This window comes from Diadema setosum, chromosome 5 (genome assembly GCF_964275005.1).
Source record: "Diadema setosum chromosome 5, eeDiaSeto1, whole genome shotgun sequence".
Taxonomy (NCBI): Eukaryota; Metazoa; Echinodermata; class Echinoidea; order Diadematoida; family Diadematidae; genus Diadema; species Diadema setosum.
Genome location: NC_092689.1, coordinates 14,029,806 through 14,043,915, shown reverse-complemented (window position 1 = coordinate 14,043,915; position 14,110 = coordinate 14,029,806). Strand labels below are relative to the sequence as shown.

Genomic DNA, 14,110 nt, shown 5'->3' with positions numbered 1-14,110 from the left:
CTGCACAGTACCCAGCTCTTGTAGACCATGCAAGGTTGTTTGCAGAATACTAGACTGTCTACGGGATTTGTACAGCACCTTTTCACGCTTTAAGTCCCTCTGCAGGACCATACAGTATCCACAAATTATGACGAAAACACCGTAAGAGAGTGACCTCACATCATGAGATTCCTGAATACAATAGCTTGTTTTCTTCACCGTATTCACGCTAGGAGTGTCTTACAAAATCCGTATTGCACCACACACTTACAGATAATGATAAGAAAATGACACAGTGAGTAAACAAATAAAAAAGTAAGAACTGACAAGAGGAAGAGGAATATCCAAAATGCCTTGCTCTATTCACCTCAAATGTCTAGACAGATCTGTTGGTGGTGATATCATCGAAAACCTTCACAACACAGACTAGTAATTGTATGGCATTGATGGCCATTGATGGTCATTTTTTGCTCAAGATTTGAAACCCCCCTCAAACAAACAAACAAACACCAAACATCAACCAAACAAACAAACCTTAAACTGCTCTATTTCAAATATCTGGACCCCTACTGCTTTTAAAAATCAGCTAGAACTGATTTGCCAAAGTTGCTAAAGCTGCAGATCAAATCTGAACTGAGTTTTCACCATTGCTTCTGCCACCAATCGCAAATCACAAACCCCACCAATTAATCATACACCTCAATGAAAGTTGCTAATGGAGGACTTAAACCTTTCTGTGTCAGTGACTCTGGACAATGAGTAATTCCACAGGGTTTTCTTTGATTACTGTCACTAAAAGTACCCAAGGGGTTAATAACCAAATACACTACCACTCCTCTGATCATCGAAAGGGGGTTTTGAGCTTTGATATCTGGTATTTGGAACATGAAGAAATCAACTTTGCGAAAAATCACGGAGCTCTGAAATTCCCCTGCAGTGCTCATCTCTCAACTATGGCAGACTTTTTGTGAAGTCGAAAAACGGAAAAGGATGGAAGTGTCACATAGGCCCTCAAAGTAGCTCGGTGAGAGTGAACAGGTACATGTCTGGTGTAAATTAGGTTACATAAGGAGGGGAACAGACTTAACATGCTTTCATTATCAATTACCGCATCCAAAGGCAAGAGGACTTTTTTTCCTTCCTTTGCCGAAGGGACGATGACGTATGTACAACATGGCTGTCAGTGCTAAAAAGGTAACAGCACACTTGACCACAAATGAGGGATGATTTTAAAAAAGTGACTATTTCCTCTTTCTGCTCACCTACACTTCATCAAGCCATGAAGAAAACATCCATCTTTTATCAAGTTCATTTCTGCTGCAAACTAATATTCTTCACACCTGACATAGTGTGCATTACACGATCATCATCTTTATCTATCGTAATATCACTTTAGGTGGAAGAAGGCTGAACAGTGCACCACATATTTCTCTTAGGTATGTACATTGTATGTGGCCCTGAACAGATTTCATCACTTCTTTAGTAGCCATTTGCAAATACAAAATGCTAATTCTAATATTAGGAATGTACTGATAGCAATGTAATATTATCACAGTGTATGCTAAATTCTTTCAATTTCAGTTTCAATATATATATTGTTGATTTGATTTTTTTTAAAGTACTGCACACTACTGAAACCAGTTCCCCTTCTGCTGATTGAGAAATTTTCTGATATACATATCTCTTGTTTTTAACCAGAAAGGAAATTGTGAGCCTGATTGGCATTATGTCTGGTAGATCAGGGGAGGTGTTGTGCACAGAAATGTCTGCAGAAAGCAATTTAATACATCCCTGGTTGAGTAACCAAATAACCCCCATCTACTGAAGACTGAGTGTGACATCACGACTGCTGTTTTTTGTTTTGTTTTATATTGCTTCTAGTCCCTGCAATGCTCAAATCAACTTGTCCCCTCTCATTGAATGACAATAACATACACCTCATTAGATTACCACATCCTAGATCAAACAGGATATTCCTGGGTACAAAACAGACAGCAAATCCCATATCAGGAAATACTTGCACATGAAAAGCCTTTCTATTTCATTCATCTTTCTTATATGTAAAATGCTACAAACTTGGCAGTAAAAACACATGTGATGCCATTTTGATCATTTCAAAGGGTTATTTCCCCTAAAAGATATTTCAACAAAATACATGCAAACTTAGGGTTAAAGGCAAAACTTTTCTTTGAAATGAGACAAACTCTAAAATCATGTTTGCACATTCATTTTTTTTCTGAGGGTGTAGATTTATAATTTTTGTGGAAAAACAGAGCAAAGGGCAAAGAGTTGCCAAATCCAGTCCCAATAAAACACAAGATGACAAAAATCCCCAAACAAACATAAAACAAAACAAGGACAACCATGAGTCACAGCGGAAGAATGTAGATAATCTACCCACTGAATCAACATCTACTCCTTCTCACATCTCGGGGAAACCTCATGCAATTCAGCAGCTAGTTGTGATTGCAGGTAACGTGGACTACACTTTAATAGTATTTAAGGTTTGTTTCTCTCTTTGATAAGAAACATGCACGAGAAGCTAGTTTTGCACTCTGACAGCTTTTTGAAGAGGTAAACCACGCACAGAAAACTTAATTCATGAAGACAGTAAGCTCAAGTCTGGGTTGCTACAATTGGTATATGAAATATAGAAGATGAACTTTACTCAATGAAGAGGAACATCATTCAATATTTGCTTTCAAGAGATATCTGATGAATGTTATCATGTATGAAAAATCACCTTTGTTATTTGAACAAATGCAGTCTATGACTATATGTGAATGGACACACTGCAAATTGATATTGTCTCTTGATCAAAGTGTTCTTCTAGGAATTCTGTAACAGGAAGTATATGAAAAAATATATTATAAGTACATGTATATAAATATATGAAAGAATTTACTATGAAAAATGTTATTCTGAAGAGAATATTTCTAGATGATATTGACAATGTCAAAGCCTTTGGGTAAAATAAAGACACATATAAAGTGTCACTTGGGGAATAGATTGAGATATAAAAGAAAGAGAAAAGAAACAGAAGAATGGATAGATAAACTAAAAAAAAAAAAAAAATATATATATATATATATATATATATATATATATATATATATATATATATATATATATATATATATATATATAAATATATATATATGATAAAAATACAGGAGATAAAAAGAAAGATGTCATTCTTCATCATCATCTCCCTTGAATGATTCTAATGGTATATAATGGACATGATATTGCACCAGTCACACAGCTACAAATTCTGCCATAGATAAATCTCACTGAAAAAAAAAAAAATGGGATAAAAACACAACATATAAGCTACCAAAGTATGGGAGCAAATAGTGTAGATCTAATTCATGTCTGTATCTCCTCACATGAATATACTAAACACAGCAATTAAAATGGTATTCCTGCTTTAATAATCCAACAAAGGATCAAATCTGGGCAAGCTTTTCCCCCTGCGTCAATTTCCACCAAATCCATGCGCCACACACTAAAGCCCAGTCCTCCACTCAAATCCAAAGCTCTCCGCATGCACATCACATCCAGTGATAACAGAAAGATGGACATGTTCTGAAGAACTTAAAAACAACCCTCCAATGAAACAAAGAATGACAGGACCAAAAATGAATGCATGGGCGTAATGGAATCCAGCTATGATGGCTCAGGTTTCTTACTGATACACACTATTAGAGATCATCTCCGCTTAATATCCTTTGACTTCCCTTGCAGAACTGTGATTGTGAATGAGGTTAAAAATGGGAAGTTGCCCTCTTTATATACCACACTGATTCCCCCGCTGGTGCGTCCCCCAGCAACCACGAAAGCAGCGCAAATACCTCCACCTCTCCCCGATGATCTTTGCCGCTTTTATGACGAGTCATTACGTTATCGGAACAAGCCCAGCTGACTTTATGTTGTTGTTCTTGCTTTGTGTGTGTGTGTTTGTGTGTGTGTGTGTGTCTATAGTTTTGTTCTCTGCTCAATCTAATTTTATGGTGCAATTGGAGACGCAGTGGCATAGGAGTGGTCTGTTGGCTGCGTCACTCAGTGAGCAAAGTCCACTGCCCTCTTCTGAGAAGCATATATAGGGCAGGAAAGAGGAACCCACAGAAAAAAAACGTGACTGTGAAACTTAGGAGATGGCCTGCCCATCTCCAATCCTAAAGAGCAACCGATGAATGAGAGGGGTTTCAAAAAGAAAAGGGACAGTAAACACCATTTCCTGGAATTCCTCCTCCTCCCACCCCCCCCCCTCAATTACTCAGACTTTTACTCATGATGCACTAGTTAATAATAAAAACAATATACACTGGACAACACAGAGTGTTGATCAAGAGGATGAAAATATCTAAGGTGCCACAATTATAAATGTACAACTATAAGCACAGTGCAAATGTAGTCTTGTACTGGCCTTGTATAGATTGTGTACAATGCAAAAAAACAAAACAAAAAATAAGTCTTTTCTTGAAATGATTTCCTGTTTAGGTCTGAATTGTTTTTCTGGATAGATGGCTGTCTGTATGTCTTGGACTTTCTGCAACTGTGAGTCTGCGTGGCTATCAATGTCACTTGCGTCACTCCCGCTGGTTATTTTTGTCAGCTTCTTTAAACCAATCAATAGCTTAAAATAGCCAAACTTCTGCCAGGTTCTATGAAAATCAGGAATTTTCTGTTTCACTCGGCAGAAATAGGAAGAAGGCTCATGTTACTTTCGAACTTTACAAATGAGATTTTTTTTAACACTCTCTATGGACAATTCAAAACTGAACCTAATCACTGCTGTTATTTTCCCCCCAGTTGTATTAATATGAACACGCTAGCAGTAAAATATATTTTCAAATCAAAACCACAATTCTTTATCCACAACTCTAGCCTCCATACAAGTCTTTCAATTTTGTTGAATAATCTGAATGATCAAATGTTCACTTCCAAGACCTTTTTTAATGTTCATATGGTCAACTTGATATCAGTTCCTGAGCTAAATTCAATGCTACCAGTACTGTTCTTTTCCCTCTCTTAATCCTATAGGGGCAATTAAGATACGATTAATCAGCCCTAATCCATTATGTCCTAGCCATTTAAGGTTGCCCTATTAGTCTTTCATCAAAGCCCAGGTCTAAATCTTTTTATCTGAATATATCAGGAAGGCATTAGGCCCATATGAAATGCCATTACAATTTGTACCATTGATAACAGGAGACACTGATTCTATAAATTTATCAGTCATTCTCAAGGAGGGTATAACAAACAGTCTAATGATTTTAAATTAAGGTACTACTGAAGAGGAGACTATAAAATGAGACATCATCTTAATATTAATACTGACTAAAATTAAACCTTTATTCATAAAACCATAGAAGAGTAATGATTTCAGATTACTACCAGTTCAAGATTCACTCCCTAAGTTTCTCTGCGCGGCAAATTAAATCAATCGAACTGGATAGTGATGCACATACTGCTGCTATATTTTTCTTTCATCTACTTGCAATACACTAAAAATCAAAACCGCATTCCAAAACTAACGCTACAAGCAGAGGTGTGATAAAATGTCATGGCGGAAGTATAATTCTTACCACATGCTCTACTATCCAAAAAGAATATTTTCAAAGTCGGTCTAAATTTTTAATCCCTCTTGTGATTTGACTGCTTGCAGTAGACACACCCAACATTGTGACAGATGTCGTAACTTGTGTTTGTCCTATCGTAAGTAAGGAGAAAAAAACAATTTCATAATTTAGTTTAAAGTGCTCATGAATTTCCTCTCAGGATATTATGAAAAGTAGCATTAAAAAGGTTTACACACTTTTTTGATATAGTTCATCTAGCTAACATAATACTTTGCTATGCCAGATCCTAAGACAGACTTTAATATGAAAGTCTTACAGAAAAAGCAAGCCTTTTAAGATAGACTATTTCAGTTTCAATACCAGGACCACACCCTTCAGAGTAATTACAAGTTTATATATGTTCTATTTTTTAATCAACATACATACAACATCTTACTGAATAAAATGAAACAAACAATCAAATAGAATAAAACAAAATACCCAAACGGAAAAAGAAAACACAAGAAAAGAAGGAAAGCCCCAAGAAGAAAGACAGTAGTGGCCTGAACACGCTGGGAAAACATGAATGATGTGTACATACCAAACAACTCCTATTCTTCAAGCAATGTTGTTTACAATCCTTACCTCATGCAAATACACAGTCACACATTACAACACCCAGGTCGTGCCACTAAGATACTGACAGAAGTTGGGGGGTGGGGTGGGAATGCTACTAGGAAATGCTGAGCAGGTAATTCTGCCTTTCTTACACTTCACTAAACAAAAAGAATACATTTTGCAATAATGCCTCTGGCACCCTTCGGGCGGAGGCATAAAAAGTGTAGATGTTGTCAATGTTGGAAAAAATAACAATGATGTAAAGGGAAATGATGGAATAAGGAAATATGTGATGACTCCTCCAGAAAAGTTTAACAATTTTGAACGGAGCTACTGCACATGTCACAATGACTGTACTGCATAAAACAATGATTGACGGATCTCACACCCATCAGTTAATCATGATGAACTTGTCAACCGGAAATGGGGCCTTCAAAGCTTTACAGATCAGATTGGATATTGTGATCTCCAAATTATTTCTTTCAAAAATGCATTCCTAGCACATTTTGTCCCTGATACACACACACACACACACACACACACACACACACACACACACACACACACACACACACCCATTAAAAACAAACATAATAAGACAGAATCATGGATCATGCTACCATGTCATGCAGTTCTCTCATAAGAAAGTTTTTTTTTTTTTTAAACAGGAGCACAACTCTTCAGTGCAAAATATGAATCTAAGCAAGTACAGGTGTATATGAAACTCAAACTTAAACTAATGAAACCTCTCTCCAAGTTCCTAACATTCTTTGTTCTTGCCATTTTTTTTTTTCCAAGAGAAATTACAATTATGCTCTGGGCAATCGTATCCACCCCAATCTCAAATGTCAGTTGATTGATCTGACTTTTACAATGAATCTCCGACAGGATTGGTCCCACCCTGTTTCATGAGCCAACACGACCCAAAGGGAAAGAGAGAGAGAATCCACCTCCCCTTCCTTCCTAACCCCTCTCTCTCTCTTTTTTGTCCACTGCTGGAATGTTTGGCAATGATCTTGAATTTGAGTGGCAAATTTTTGAACACTGAGTCATCAAGGGAGGCCCCACAATATGTCACCGAAAAACCGAGAGAGAGAGAGAGAAAAAAAAAAGAAGGATTACTTCCAAAACATGGAACACCCCTTATCTGTATGGCCATCATGAAGTCAACAGCAGACTGTTATAAAACAAAATAGAGGAAAAAAAAAAAAAACCAAACACAAACGCAAACATGAAAAGCCCTACTGCAAGCCTGATTATCCACAAAGAACACTGCCGGTGGCCAGAGACTGGTCAAATAGTTACTTGCTGGACCTGTGTTGATAAGCAAGACAGTTGACAGCATAGGTCGACAAAACAATCAAGCCACCAACTTCGTTGTCTTTTCATGCCATATGTCGTGTGAATATACGAATATCATCCATTAGTAAAATATTGAGCAAAGAAAATGAAATTCCATTGGGGTTCAAACCTGAGACCTTCTAAACAGTTACTGTATCTATTTCATTTACCTTAACATAGCATAGAGTGAAGTCTTTGCGTTAATTTATCAAAATAAACTGCTCAACTTTTCTTATATATAAATGAAATTATTTTGTTGAGCAAATGAGAGTTAATGAGTAGGTTACACTTCTTGAATGGATACTACATAAAAACCATATTCATCATCCAGATGTATTTATGATAAATGCTGATTTCATGCTAACAACACACATCTTATCAATTTCTCGTACTTTCAGAGAAAACTTTTGAGATTGGGTTAAAAAAAAAAAAAATGTTGCATTTTTGTGGTTCTCAGACAGACAAGGCATACAGTGGCACCACATCCCAGATAGCCAGAATATAAAATGCAGAATTAAGTTACCTAGATTTCATGAACTCAACAGCCACTAACAAACACAAATTCACAATCAGAAAAAAAAGGTACTGAAGCAGTATCACATCGCACAAACCTTTCATTGATTTCTCCCTGAAATTTGAGGCAGCAGCATCGAAAAGCAACAAACCACACACACACACACACAAAAACCCTCCAATGAAAAAGTACCAGTAAGCACTATTATACCAGAAATGGCCATGAGATCAGACAAGGACATTAAAAGAAAAGGAACAAGAAGAAGAAAGCGTTGTTTGATTGCAAACAATGGAGAAAGAAAAGCTCTTCAAGGAATTAGGTGGTCATCTGAGGCACATTCATCACTCAAAATCCATTGTTCGCCGGAATTTTTTACTGCTCGATTACTGATGATGGCACCAATGACAAAACAAGCCTGTGTGTTTCAATGTAAATCCCATTAAGTAGATTAGCTTTAATCAACCCATTCTGCAGGCAAACAAACTTTAATACAAATGGTGCTACAGGGAAACTCTAACACAATAGTTTTAACTGCAGTAACTGGATATGGCTACACATGTATCTCTAGACTCTATCATCACTACATGTATTATCATTACTACTAATGTTACTATCATTATCTTTTTATCACTGTCATTATCATTATCATTATTAGCTTCATTATAATCATCATGTATTATCATTATTGATATTATTTGAATTATCATCACTATCATTATAATCATTACTACTAGTACCACCAAAAATTTCTTTATCATGTCAATACCAGTGTCACAATTCCACATCTAATTATTCACAACTGCAAGCTACAATCATCATAATTACCACTATTACGTTAACAATACCGCTCTGAAGACGGCTTTTAGCTTTGTCATTACAGTGTACTTCTGATTTTACACTGCGTAAAAATTTTGATTTATAGAGTGAATCTCCTTATCTCAGTGACCTTTTTGTGTGCTCAGACATCTTTATGTTGTCCTATAAACCTCGTAAGTTTGACCTTTTTTTTTTCACGAATGCCATCTCATGAGCATACCCTGTCATGCCAACAATACTGACAACTCACAAATCACTGATTCAATGGCCTCACAGTGTCAACGCCTCTTTATATTGCAAGTCCAGGGTTGTCTCATTTCATCGAAGATGTTACGATGGGAAGTAGCTGTAATGGCAGCTTCTTCCAGCGGCAGCCAATCAGGAAGTAGGATTCTTGTCATTACCATGACACTTGTCATTGCAACTGGAGTTGCTATCATACCAACTTTTTTTTTTAATGACATAGAGCCTAGACTCGGTGTGAAAACTTCTCACATAACTTGTGCATGTTCAGCTCAAATTCAAATTGGGAGTATGACTGCTGAAAAAAGTAAGTGTGCGGCAAAAAAAAAAAACAGTATAAGGAAAATATTTCTTTCATATGACAGACAAACTATGATGAAAGACAAACTCCCTCCTCACACAGATATTTTTTTTTCTCTCAACTTTGTTGCCATGGGTGATGGCACTAATACTACCAGATCTGTATCGTCTGCTCGACGCCGGCGAGTTCATCCCACTAAAATCGGCGCTTACTGAACGCTTTGCGGTCTCTGACTAGAGGCACGGCAAATCTTCCCTGATCCCCACAGGCATTTCAGGGACAAGCTTTTCCCTCGGAACACAGCCAGCCATTTCTCATGGTGTGTATGATTCAATATGAGGGTGCAGCTGAGATGTGGCCAGAAGCTTATGTGTGAAAGGAAATTGTGCATCCTGTAAACAGGCCATTGACACTTCTCAATTTTACACTCTTCATGGAGCTGTCTCAACATGGTAATTGGTGCGTTTAACATATTATTTGCATGATAGGAATGAGATCTTGTACCTTACAAATTACATTACCTTCATATCATTTATATTTGGATACAGTTTTCTGTTCTAGTCTACATACACATAGCATGACTGAGAAATGTCACAGCACAATTTGAAGCTTTGATACTTTGATATAGGTATTCAATATCGCACATACTTGGAACAAAAGAAATGCAAGACTCCTGCTCCTAAAAGCAAGAGTTCATGACAAATCTCCATTTTGATTTGAAATACTAAAACATCATCAAAAACTAATCAAATTTTTGAATCTAAATACTGGTAAATTCACTGTAATATCAAGTGTCTGCTAGCATACACGTGGGCAAAACCAGCCAAGCTACTAATTGATCTGAGAACATCCAATAAATGTTCTTTCTTGGTATTTCATTGTGGAATGTCTTATATTTGTACAAGGATAACAGCTCAGGCAAATTTATTTTGACTAGCAATTACAAACATTTGCATAAACCCTTCACATCAGTAATGAGGCCAGCACACCACAATGTGTGCAATTAAGCACAAAAGTCCAAGTATTTTGCAACATACGTGATGCGCACTCAGAACATTAACAACACTGATAATATGTAGTAACCTTTGAGAATGGTCAATCACAGCCTACTGGGCATGGGATGTATATTACATGATGAATCATCACATGTCATTATTTACATTACATGCAGTTTTCATCTGCATGGAAAACTGTGCTATGCATGATGATCATCTAGCAATTATTCATTAATATACTGTGTGTTTATGATACACAAAAAAACCAACAAAATCAACAACAACAAAATGTTTGGCAGAATTGACATTGTTTCAAACTGTTCAAATGGCATACTGGCATTTGGGTCAATGACCACAAAAATTGCATAAAAATCATCATTTTTAGTATCATCATCACCACAATCAATCCTCATTGTCATTACTTTCACCAGCATCAAAATCATTCCCATCACCATGTGATGCGACAAGACATAGATATGGGTGAGATGCACTGGGCAGATTGCTGTGACATGATACATCATTGTTTCTACAAAATATTTGTAGAAAATTTTAATTTAAATTCGCGCTAACGAATGATGACGTATGTACTTTCAAACATAATCAAACGAATCACGTTTCTAATGCATGATGGGTGGTAGCGAAAGTGGATGAATCTGATTGGGCGTATTCATTGCTGTGGTCGGCAGAGATTGCATGAAACCACTGTCACAGACAGTCCTTAGAGTGACAGGGAGACAAACATAATTATAACTTTCTTGAAGAAACTAATTATAAGTTTCTCAAAGGAACTTTCAGAATTTGAAAGATTAGCTCTCCATTACTTTAGCACGTTATGAACGGCCAAAGAACCGACATATCCACAGCCAAATTGTCCGAATGAAGTATTCCAACAGACTAGGAGGAATGTCGAACTTACTTTTCCTGTATTTTGTCGAGATTTCAGTCACGCAGTATGAAGGGAACCAGCCCATACTGTGGGCAACTCTGCCCTGCCAGAAATTGTATTCTCCGATCGCGACAACTGCAAGGGAGAAAAGTTTATCACTCATTCTCTCGCATGGTACTGCCAGACGGAAATTAGTTCAGAGGGAAGCTCTGAGTGTGAGTACACAGTATGTAACACATTATTACTCTTTTAATTCACGCTGCAGTTGGTGCAACAAACATCTATTTTCAAGAAAATTGGCTCAACTTTGTTTTCAATTTCGGTTTAACCCTCTCTGTGTCAGTGACTGTGGACAGTTTGTAGAATGCTATGGAGTTTTCAGTACCAATTGGCACCGAAATCATACAAAGGGTTAAACAGCTCACAGGCACTCTATGGTGAAGGTTAGCAAACCTACATAAGTGCTATCAAAACAATGAGTATGTGCATCTCACACCTAAATGTCAGGAGGAAAACCAGAAGTAATGCTTTTTTTTTGGGGGGGGGGTGGGATGGATGGGCAGTCACTCAACGTTACGCAATTGTGGGGACTTCAATGTTAAAGCGTACACAATAAAGGGTTCAATTAAGATTCCTTTTGGCTATAAATGGCTTGTAAATCGGCAGCCATCCCTATTGTGCAACAGATAAAAACACATTGCTGTTTCGAGCGAACAATGATGGCAAAGTCATCAAAAGTACCTCAGTCTGCGGCCCCCTTATCACTAGTATATCATTTGCCAACATGATCCTTCTCAGAGGACATGAAACGACTTGCTTCCTTTTCAGGATTACGTGAACGCTTAAAGTCAACTCTTTCCATGAACGGAGTGACAAAGCGGTTAACTAATGTGGAACGGAGGTCAGAGTCACAAACGTTTATGATGGGCATACAACGGTTCAGGGCTGCATTTACGTCTGTCGTCCCTTGATGTGTCAATCAAGTAACCTCTTTCATGCTCAAATACAATGTACATGATCTTGTACATGTACAAGTACATGTATGGCTGGGAGACAGGCACTGAACAGATGAAAACATTATGCATTACATGGGGGGGGGGAACATTCTGACTGAAACTGTATGTATTTGAAGATAATATGAAACATTCCATTCGATCAATTTCAACTGAATCAAAAATAATATTCAATCTCGCAAATTGTTAAATTTTATTCAAACAGGCACTTTACACATAACAAACAATCCTCCCTAAAAAGATAATTTCAGCTGAAAAAATTTTCCCCGGGACTCTGCAGGTTAAAGAATATGCAACACATGCCACATACCTTCCACATGGTCCCCCTTGTGCAGTGACAGCTCCCCCACTTCCTGGGCGGAGTAGTTCTGCTTGGCCATGTAGTACCGCCCCTTGGGGGCTTCCTTGATCTTCCGATGGACCATCGGGTCTTGTCCTGGATGAACTCCCACTGCGACGTGACGGCAATGCAGGGAAAGAGAAAAGGTTAATGACACATTCATTATTGATACATTCAGAATGACTCTGAAGTGATGTCAAATGTAAAGGAAAAGTTTTGTGCGTGTATCTCAACAACAACAAAAAGGTGAGAAGAGAATGAACATCCAGCACAATAGTTTCAACAAATAACTACACACAGAATGACAGACAGAAGGTTTAACCAAAGGGATGAATACAAACTGGATGAACTAGAACACAAATTACATGACGCAACAACCCTGGAAAAACAAAAACAAAAACAAATAGAGACCTTGTCCATGAAAAACCAAAATCATGACTAACAGATTAGTAGTAGCCTTGAGGAATGAGTGTGACATCCACAAGATTTATTTAACAGGTCACAGCTGTCAAATAAAAGACTAACCCCCCTCCCCCTCCCCCACCCACACAAGCATATACACACACACACACACACACACAATGACAAGCATGCACATTCATAAACAAGCCATGCACACACACACACACCAACAAGAACTCAAATGAATCTTACTGATGGAATCTGAATAGATGGAGGGAAAACAGTTTAAAGAGATGGCAGCTACCTCTGTCCCAACAGCTTGCAAAAAGAAAAGGAGAGGAAGAAGAAAAAAAATCACCTCCCTCTCGACACAAGACAGCCCAGCCAGACGACAGAGACACTCCAACATGTGATGCGATACGGGAACGGGGGATGGCATACGTAGCTGTTTTGACACTGGAGGGGGTTTATGAGGCGACGAGAATAGCTCTTGACTAATGTCTCCTTTGAGGTTGAGACCTCTTCTATTTCGGGGAACGCAAATCTGAATGTCTGCTACATGCTCCCATCTCCACCTCGCCACATGGCGCTCTAACCCTCAAGTGATTTTCGTTACTCACCGCAAGCTGATGGAGGGGGATGGGGACAGAGCAGTTTACCTCACTAAAACCCACACATACGGGCAAGGAAAGGGGTACTTATAATCAAACACCAACAGACTTTCATTTTATCTAGAGTGTGCGGAATGGGGGTGGGGGGTGGGGGGGGGGGGGGGGAGGGAGAGGAGCAGTTTTCCTCACTAAAACTGACATATACCGGCAAGGGAGGGGTAATTGCAATTCAACATGAACTGACTTTTACTTTATCATGAGTGCACAGCACCTATTTCATGGATTTAGTAAGCTGTGACAGATCACGAGGAAGCTGCCTGAATCCCTGGAAAATTCATCTTGTTTTAGAGGAAGTCTGAGGAATGTCTAACAAATTTGACAAACTTACAGATTAAAACATAAAACATAACATATAACCACATCTTGTGTAAAACTAGAAATGTCGCTACGGCGACTGGTGTATGCCTCCGCCATAATGCATGGTTCT

General features: G+C 38.0%; 1 protein-coding gene across 1 annotated transcript in view; it reads right to left on the bottom strand.

Moving 5' to 3' along the window:
• LOC140229113 (uncharacterized) overlaps positions 1–14,110 on the bottom strand; it is a 131,139-nt gene that overhangs the window by 18,142 nt on the left and 98,887 nt on the right. The window contains exons 12-13 of the mRNA XM_072309378.1: positions 12,581–12,721; positions 11,288–11,392 (exon numbers count right to left, since the gene is read on the bottom strand). Coding sequence (XP_072165479.1) covers positions 11,288–11,392; positions 12,581–12,721 — 246 coding nt within the window. The remainder of the gene's footprint in view (positions 1–11,287; positions 11,393–12,580; positions 12,722–14,110) is intronic.